We start from the raw sequence: 9,571 nt of genomic DNA, 5'->3' as shown, positions 1-9,571 counted from the left end.
ACCTAGATCAAAGACATTTCCTTTCTGATTTAAATGCTTTTTAAAGAGCTTTGACATCAGAATGATTCATTTCTGTTCAGCACCAGCCAAAAATTTTCCTCCCTGCATTTAAAATAAATAAATGGCTGCACAGTGATTCCTGGGTGGCCATTGGTAACATTAACCTTACAATCACCAAGATGGCCATATTCCACTATATTTGGGCATTTAATGATAGCAAAGCATATCACCCTGCCAAGGGACTGAACAGTTTCAAAACACATGACTACATGTTTGGAGGATGAGATTTCCTTGACCAAGGAAGTGTAGCAAAACACTGAAAACCTAAATGGAAATTTGGTTCCAATAACTCTACTAGTTTCTCTTGAAACCACGGAGATAATTTTTCCAGTTAAAGCACAATTCATATTCTTAAGAATGTATTTTGTCTTCATTAGTAACTATGTGTTTTAGAGTTCACTTTTCCCACTTCTCTCTAGCAGGGTATCTCATAACTCTCTCTTCTTGGGCTCATCATCTGCTTGATCTTTCCAATTAAATCTGTAAGTTCTAGCAGCAGATGCTGTTGTTAACCTAGGCTCACATCACAGCCTTAGGGAGAAAGCCAGGTCATCCAGTGAGACAATCATCCCAATTACTTTAACATTTATTTCACATCCGTAGAGTAGGTTCCCAGTTACCTCCATCCTTAGTTGGACAATTTAGGGTTTAATTCAGTCTTTTTTTTTGACAGGCAGAGTGGACAGTGAGAGAGAGAGAGAGAGAGAGAGAGAAAGGTCTTCCTTTGCCGTTGGTTCACCCTCCAATGGCTGCCGCGGCCGGCGCACAGCGCTGATCCGAAGGCAGGAGCCAGGTGCTTCTCCTGGTCTCCCATGGGGTGCAGGGCCCAAGTACTTGGGCCATCCTCCACTGCACTCTCTGGCCACAGCAGAGAGCTGGCCTGGAAGAGGGGCAACCGGAACAGAATCCGCCGCCCCGACCGGGACTAGAACCCTGTGTGCCGGCACCGCAAGGCGGAGGATTAGCCTATTGAGCCACAGCGCAGGCCTTAATTCAGTCTTAAAAATGAACATATAGAATTCTTAGATACTCAGTCTGAAAAAAAGGCTGTGAGATTTTAATGGCATAAAATGAGAAGACTCTCAACTAGCTGGTTGAATATGCTTAGTACTGTGTGTCTTGCTACTGAAGGTCATGAGAACCATGACCAAATTAACCCATGAGCAGAGATAAGGCAGTGCAGTAATGACAGTGATCTCTAAGTGTAGGCAGGGTCTATTCCTCAAGGGCTGGTGTACAAGTTTGGAGGCCCAGTGCCTTTGTCACTGTTGTTTTATCTGTGGACTCTGGGAGAATGACACCACAAGCACACATGCATTTCTTGAAATGTTCACGCCACAGTTTGGAATGCAGAGCTCAGAGAGCAGAGTCCTCACGCGCTGGCTGAGGCCTGTGTGACCAGCCTGTCTTCGTTAGAAACTGCTCTCTGGAAGGCTAAGAAATATATACTATTTGATTTAAGATTTGGCAGTTCAGAGAACTGCCCAGGCACCCTTTGCACAGCACATAAATCTCGCCTTCCTTGTGGAAAGGGTAATATTTTTCTCAAGCAAAAATTGTGCACCTCACCCTTCTGTAAAATCCTCTCCATTCCCTTGCTGTCATATTCTGGGACAGGAAGCATGGAAATGGGATGGTGAGGCTTCATAGCACAGCATCAAGGAATTCCAGGCTGATGAAATGAATTCAGGGCTGCTCATCGGAACTGGTCCACTAGAAAAATGGTCATTGCCCCCAAACCCCTTATTCTCAAGAAAAGGAAAGTGTTCTCAGTGGCTACCAGGTTTACCAAGCTGGATTCTAATGCTAATCGAATACTTGCTGGGAAATCAGAGAAAGAAGCGTTTTCCAGAACATCCAGCCCAATGGTGAGGTGTGGATGGCAGGCTGGGTTTGCATCACCTAGACGCGCACTTGCTGATCCCTCCCTCTTCCGCGGAGCTGAGAAGCCCCTTTGTAAGGGACATGGGGGCACCGAAGAGTGGCGGGGAATCTTCCTGTAGACTCCCGTTCTTTTGTCTCTCTTCCTGGAAATCTGTAACTTGTCAATGGCTTTGTTTTGAATTCTGAGATCCTGGAAATTGTGGATTTTTTTTTGTTTGTTTCTGGTTTTTGTTTTTGGCAGCATGAGACTGTTACAGTTTACCAGGAAGCAGTGCAAATGGAGGAGGTCATCTTTTTATTTTTATCTAAAAAAGAAACCAATAAAATCCAGGGTAACCAGGAAAAACTGCTAAAGATCTACCTATATTCTCTCTTTGTGTTTGTTGGTTTGTAAACATGGCAATTGACAGAGCTCTTAAAAGAGCTGATAACCTGGACCACGGTAGGCTGGAAAAAATATTTTTTTTTCTTTTTCTTTTTTACTGAAATAAACATGATGCAGTAATAAAATTGATATGCAAGACCTAAAACCAATTGGATGGCTGAAATTCTTACCTCAAAAAACAGCAGTATCGCTGTTGGGGACCTTCGGGGTTAAAAAAACAAAGAAAAGGAAGGTGGTCTAAATCGAACCCTTAGGACAGACCTTAGTGTACATAGTAAAGCCAATAAACGACGTTAAAAAGAGAAAAGGTGATGGGGAAAAACATTCGGGACCACTTGTCTATGGAATTCACATCAGTCAAGTCGGGGATTTTGACTTTGAGCTGGGAGGCGCGCCTGCGGATGCGCCCCTTGCTGGGCACCCCGTGCCGGTCCAGGGCGCGCCCATACCCCTCGCGGCTGCTCAGGGGCTTGCGGTACTGGATGCTGGCGCTGTCGTACGAGTACATGGTAGCCTTGGGGTCGCTCACGCTGGTGAGCACTTCTGAGCCGCTTGTCTCGTTCCTGATTTCCAGGGTGCTGAGGAGAATGTTGCCATGAGCGTCAACCTGGTGGCAGAATGGACATGGTCAGACACAACTGCTGGGACGCTCGTTTGCCATCATTACCTTGTTCCTGAAGACGTCTCATGTGGCTGATCAATCACTGCCTCGGTAGACGACCGGCTCTATGTGCCTCTCGGAGGACTTGGAGACTTCTCTCCTCTCCCTTCCTCTCTATCCCTCTCCTCCCCTCCATCCATCCCTCCACCCACCTATCATTCTTCCATTCATCTTGCTAGCAATAGAACTATCTAGCTATCATTTGTCTCCACTCACCAGACACTAGTGTGTAGTGTGGGTGTATGCAGTGATGTTTTTGTGTATGTATACATTTCCTTTTGTTATAAAACTGATACATGAAAACAAAGCCAGAAACAAACAAACAAACAAACAAAAAACAAAATAAAAAACCACTAAGACTTCATGGTCTAACCTTCAATCAATATCCTTCTCACCTTCTGTTTTTTCCCTCTTTGCATATACTTACAAACACAAGTGCATCCATATATTTTGCTTTGCAACCTGCTCCTGTCAGTTAAAATATAGCCTGGACAGCTTTCAATATTGATAAATATTCATTTGTGCTATCATTTACCATAGCTTACATGGATAAATCATAACAGAATTAACAACTGAGAGTTGTTAATGCTCACCTTTTTGGTAGTTTTTTTTTTTAAAGATTTATTTATTTATTTAAAAGGCAGGGTTACAGAGAGGGAGAGGCAGAGGCACAGAGAGAGAGAGAGAGAGAGAGGTCTTCCATCTGCTGATGCACTTCTCAAATGGCCGCAACCACCGGGGCTGAGCCAGGCTGAAGCCAGGAGCCAGGAGCTTCATCTGAACCTCCCATGTAGGTCCAGGGGTCCAAGCACTTGGGCCATCTTCTGCTGCTTTCCCAGGCACATTAGCAGGGAGCTGGATTGGAACTGGAGCAGCTGGGACTCAAACTGGTACCCATATAGGATGCCAACACTGCAATGGGGGGCTTTACCTACTATACCACAGTGCCAGCTTCTTTTTGTAGTACTATAAAGAAGTATGAAAGGGGCATCATTTTGTTTAATCTTGGTGCATAGTTATAATTATTTCTCCAGGCTAAATGTCCAGAAATGAGATTAATGGATCAAAAGATATGTCTGATTCGACTTTGACTTTGAATTCTGCCCTGTGTTCCTGCCATTCTAGTAACACCTACCCCAAATTTCCTGGGTCTTCCCTATGCTATGTCCACACACACTTTTAGAAGTACAGAAAATCTGAGCATATTTTTGGCCTACAATATTGCCATTTTAAACTTTAAACTGATTTTTTTTCAGACTGATTTACCTGGAAATCAGGAACATGGCTCATGAGTTGGAAGTACTTCCAAGGTCAGCACAGGTAGCTGTGTTTAAGACTTTTGTGATTTGCATAGTCCCTCACTTACAGTAAGTGTTCCATAAATGCTTTCAAATGAGATTAATTTTAGTACAACCTTGTTGAAAACACAAGATTGAGAAGTAAAAGAGCCCTGTAGGAGGAGGCAATGACAAACAGAGAAAGAAAAAAAGGAACAGAGATGGCACCAGATGGTGGTACACGCAGTCCAGTCTACAGGATTGATTTATTGAGTGTGTACAACATGCCTGTTATAATGGTAGATGCTTCATATATATTACTTGTTTAATACTTACAACAACCCTATTTCAAAAGGTAGACTATCCTATCTCTATTTTATAGATAAGGAAACAGACAGAATAGTTAGCAAACTGGTTCAAGTTTACTCAGTTAGCAGCTATTAAAATTAGCTGAGATTAGAATCCTCATCTGTCCGTTACAAAGCCCATGTACTTTCTACTGAGAGAGGACCACTTCACAGTCCCTGGCCTTCACCACTTCCAGCAATGAATTTAGTGATACGGTTGATAATGTTAAGCATCAGCTGGTTGCGGAGAGAAAGATGACCGAATCTGGCCACTACTCATCTCCCCATTCTTATCCATCATCATATCCCACTGTGAGGCATCTTTCTCCAGGCTAACTGGGCTTCCTTCCATCCCTGGACCCTGCACATTTCTTGTCTTCCTTATTTAGGAAGTTATTGTTATTTTTAATGTTATTAATAACACCATTTTTTTGAATCAAACTATGTAATTCATCTCAGTTATTTTTCATAACAATGCCAAGTTCAGCAGATGGGGAGATGGAAGCCCAGAGAAAGTAAGTAAACTGCCTAAGATTAAGCAAATCAGTACTTAATTTGGGATTTTTTATAAGATTTATTTATTTATTCCAAAGTCAGAGTTACACAGAGAGAGAAGAGGCAGAGAGAGGGACAGAGAGAGAGAGAGAGGTCAATTTGGGATTAAACACAAGACATTATGTCTCAAATGTCATTTCTCTCCCCTTGATATTAATCAAAGCAACATGTTTTCTACAAGGCTCAATTTAAGTCATACTTCTTCTGGGCATCTTTCCTCCTTTCCTGATTACAATAGCCTCAAGAACTTTATGTATCTTTTTCCAAACATTTATTGAGTTGTTATTGTGTCTCAGATATAGTGTTTACTGTGTGCCAGTGTTAGGTGTCAAGGATGAATGTTGAGCAAAACTAGTATGCTTAGTTTTATTTACTTATTTTTTTTTTTTTTTTTGACAGGCAGAGTGGACAGTGAGAGAGAGAGACAGAGAGAAAGGTCTTCCTTTTGCCGTTGGTTCACCCTCCAATGGCTGCCGCTGCAGCCGGCGCACCGCGCTGATCCTGGCAGGAGCCAGGAGCCAGGTGCTTTTTCCTGGTCTCCCATGGGGTGCAGGGCCCAAGCACCTGGGCCATCCTCCACTGCACTCCCTGGCCATAGCAGAGAGCTGGCCTGGAAGAGGGGCAACCGGGACAGAATCCGGCGCCCCAACCGGGACTAGAACCCGGTGTGCCGGCGCCGCAAGGTGGAGGATTAGCCTATTGAGCCACGGCGCCGGCTATTATTTACTTATTTTAAAAAATATTTATTTGAAAGACAGTGTTACAGAGAGAGGTAGAGACAGAATAAGAGAGGTCTTCCATTCACTGGTTCATTCCCCAAATGGCAGCAATGGTTGGAGCTGCGCAAATTTGAAGCCAGGAGCAAGGAGCCAGATCTCCGTGCTGGGTGCAGGGGCCCAAGCACTTGAGCCATCTTTCACTGCTTTTGGTTATGTATGTTGGTTCTGCTTTTATTGATTTATTTCTCTGGAGGATCCTGGCTGATAGAAAAGGTATGGCAAAAATAATAACCTAACAATACAAGTCCAGAAAACACTGATGTGATACCTATTTCTTTCCTCAATAGAAACCTCAAGCAAATGTACAAATTCATTTTCTAGCCTTTCTCTCACCTATTCTCATTCCCCTTCTCCTTTTCTGTGTTTCCAATAATCTTATAGAATGCCTTTGGCTATGAAAAATGCTGCCACACACTGAATTCAGCTGTTCTGAGTATATTCAATATATAAATATAGCCAGACTCATTGCAGGGTAATTGGAATAAAACATAATCTTGTTTCTAGTGGCACTTTTAAAGCCCTATTGAGGAACACCTCAGGCTCAATCTAGTTTGCAAAAAGTGATTTCCTTCTTGCTAGCCAATTCAATTAGATTCATGTTTACTGGGTGGTTCTGAGGTACAGAGCAGGAAGCCAGGTAAAGTGGTGCTGGTTGGAGAATGAGCTAGTTCACTGTCCTGGGGAAGCCTGCAGTCCATTTTTTAAAAAAGATTTATTTATTTATTTGAAAGTCAGAGTTACATAGAGAGGGAGAGAGAGAGAGAGGCAGAGAGGCAGAGAGAGAGAGAGATAGAGAGATCTTCCATCCGCTGGTTCACTCCCCAAATGGCTGCAATGGGCAGAGTCAAGCCAATCCGAAGCTAGGAGCCAGGAGCTTCTTCTGGGTTTCCCATGCAGATGCAGGGGCCCAAGGACCTGGGCCATCTTCTACTGCTTACCCAGGCCATAACAGAGAGCTGGATGGGAAGTGGAGCAGCTGGAACAGGAACTGGCACCCATATGGGATGCCGGTACTGCAGGTGTCGGCTTTATCCGCTACACCACAGCACCAGCCTACAGTCCATTTAATGCAGCTGTGTAGTATGGATGGCTACCTCCTCCAAGAGAACAGAGCATTATTATAGCCACAGCCTATTCCTTGCCCTTCCTCCACAGAAGGCAGTTGCTATTTGTCATTCGCTCTCACCTCACCTGGAGATGATAGGATTAAACAAAGTCTAGAGAAAATGGACCAAGTCAGATTTGGGCAAAGGTTTGCATGCTAATATAGTATACTATATTAGTAGAAATTCTATATTTATCTAGATTTTAAGATGCTAAATCAGTAGGTTAGTTTCATCAAGGGCAGTAAGTAAGTATCCACATTAGCCTGAAAAAGAGGCAGTTATGTGAGACTCAATATTGATAGGTATGGAGCTATTTCAAGCATGACTTTAGGATGGAACTGTTTATTTTTATGATGCCACCTACATATATATTTTATTTGCTTAAATTCATCATGGTGGGCTGGTGTTGTGGTGTAGTGGGTTAAGCCACTGCCTGCATCCCATAAGGGCACTGGTTTGAGTCCTGGCTGTTCCACTTCCGATATAGCTCCCTGCTCATGCACCTGGAAAAGCAGCGGAATAAGGTCCAAGTGTTTGAGCCCTTTCTCTCATGTAGGAGAGGGGAAGAATCACCTGGCTCCTGGCTTCGGCCTGGCTCAGCCTAGCTGTTCTGTCCATTTAGGGAGTGAACCAGCAGATGGAAGACCTCTTTCTCTCTCTCACTTTGTCTTTCAAATTAATAAAATGAATCTTTAAAAAAATAAACACATCCTTCACAGTACAGAGATGATTTGCACTTAGAAAATTGTCAGAAAGTGCTTGTATAACTCACTGTGGAGAACAGAAATGGGAGATAAGAGACCAGATCACACTAGCATTATCTTATTCCAAAGGGAGAAGTGCTATTCCTTGTCTGTTAGAATTGTCAACTGCATGTTGGGGATGAATCTTTGGTAGATTCTCAAAAGGTTCTCCCTGACTTATAAAGATTTTGACGGCCGGTGCCACAGCTCACTAGGCTAATTCTCCGCCTTGCGGCGCTGGCACACCAGGTTCTAGTCCTGGTCGGGGCGGCGGATTCTGTTCCGGTTGCCCCTCTTCCAGGCCAGCTCTCTGCTGTGGCCAGAGAGTGCAGTGGAGGATGGCCCAAGTATTTGGGCCCTGCACCCCATGGGAGACCAGGAGAAGCACCTGGCTCCTGCCTTCGGATAGGCGCGGTACACCGGCCGCGGCAGCCATTGGAGGGTGAACCAACGGCAAAGGAAGACCTTTCTCTCTGTCTCTCTCTCTCACTGTCCACTCTGCCTTTCCAAAAAATAAAAAATAATAAATAAATAAATAAATAAATAAAGATTTTGTGTGTCCCTGTTTATAGGCCATCCATGCTACAATTTCATCCATTTCATTCATTAGCAATTGGACAAGTACTGTGGCTAGTATATGTAACTAAAAGTGTTGGCAGGTTAGGATAAAAGTGACTCAGATATAGCTACCTTAAAGTTTTGCTGTACTGTGAAATCTCTTTCAAAACTCTAGCTACCATCTCCATTTCAAATGATGCCTAAGGGGTTCACAAATCTACAGTCTTTATCACCTTGGGGGCTGAGACTCTCCTAATGTCTGGATGCAGCATCTGCACTCATAAAAAAATGTTTCAGTGCAGCTGGTGGGAACAGAAATCAATACAAAACTCATGCTTTTGAAGCTTCAGTACACCTATCCCTTGACCTGACTGCCCAGTCAAAACTATGAAAAATAATATGTAATAATTAACAGTGCTACTCCATGCTCCAGGACGCCATGGCAAGTACTAGGAATCTCTCAAGTGAAAATTGTCTGGAACCAGAACACATATGCTCCCTAAATTTAACTATTTACAAACATATAAAAAGAAAGAAGAGGATCATCCAACCATTTTATTAAAAGATAAATCTAATATTTTTCTATGATTTTTGAATTTAACCACAGGGCTGTTTTTTTAAAAAGATTTATTTATTTATTTTGAAAGTCGGAGTTACAGAGAGAGACGGAGAGACACAGAAAGAGGGATCTTCCATTTGCTGCTATTGCTCTCCCCAGATGGCCACAACAGCAGCACTGAGCCAGGCTAAAGCCAGGAGCCAGGAGCTTCTTCCAGGTCTCCTACACGAGTGGCAGGGGCCCAAAAACTTGGGCCATTTCTGCTGCTTTTCCCAGGGCACCAGCAGGCAGCTGGAAGGGAAGTATAACAGCCAGGACATGAACTGGAGCTCACGTGGGATGCCGGTGTCACAGGAGGCAACTTTACCCTCTATACCACAGGGCCGGCCCTTGGGGGTAGTTATTTTTTTCATAATTCCATAGCTAAATTATTAATTTAACTAACAGAGATGATGCACTGAGAGATGAAGCATGCTACTGGACATCTTGTATGTCTGAGCCCTTGGTTTTAAAAGAGGATAAGGAAGTAATTGCAAAACCAAAGTAGCTGCAAGGATGAGTGAAAACTGTATGAGATGGTAAGACTCTATTATTATTCCATCTACATATGAAGAAGGCTGTAATACCTTAGCCATATGTTCCTTTGAAGATTATATG

The 9,571-nt window shown here is 43.4% G+C and overlaps 1 protein-coding gene across 1 annotated transcript in view; it reads right to left on the bottom strand.

Annotated features, from left to right (window-relative positions):
- Positions 1–1,878: 1,878 nt before the first annotated feature.
- GABRB1 (gamma-aminobutyric acid type A receptor subunit beta1) overlaps positions 1,879–9,571 on the bottom strand; it is a 462,527-nt gene continuing 454,834 nt past the window's right edge. The window contains exon 9 of the mRNA XM_051842511.3: positions 1,879–2,936. Within this exon, the coding sequence (XP_051698471.1) occupies positions 2,592–2,936 (345 nt within the window). The 3' untranslated portion in view covers positions 1,879–2,591. The remainder of the gene's footprint in view (positions 2,937–9,571) is intronic.

Source organism: Oryctolagus cuniculus, chromosome 2, assembly GCF_051225735.1.
Source record: "Oryctolagus cuniculus isolate XC-2025 breed Fujian yellow rabbit chromosome 2, ASM5122573v1, whole genome shotgun sequence".
Classification (NCBI taxonomy): domain Eukaryota; kingdom Metazoa; phylum Chordata; class Mammalia; order Lagomorpha; family Leporidae; genus Oryctolagus; species Oryctolagus cuniculus.
Note: the sequence above shows the minus strand (reverse complement) of the source record. Positions and strands in the feature narration are given on the sequence as shown.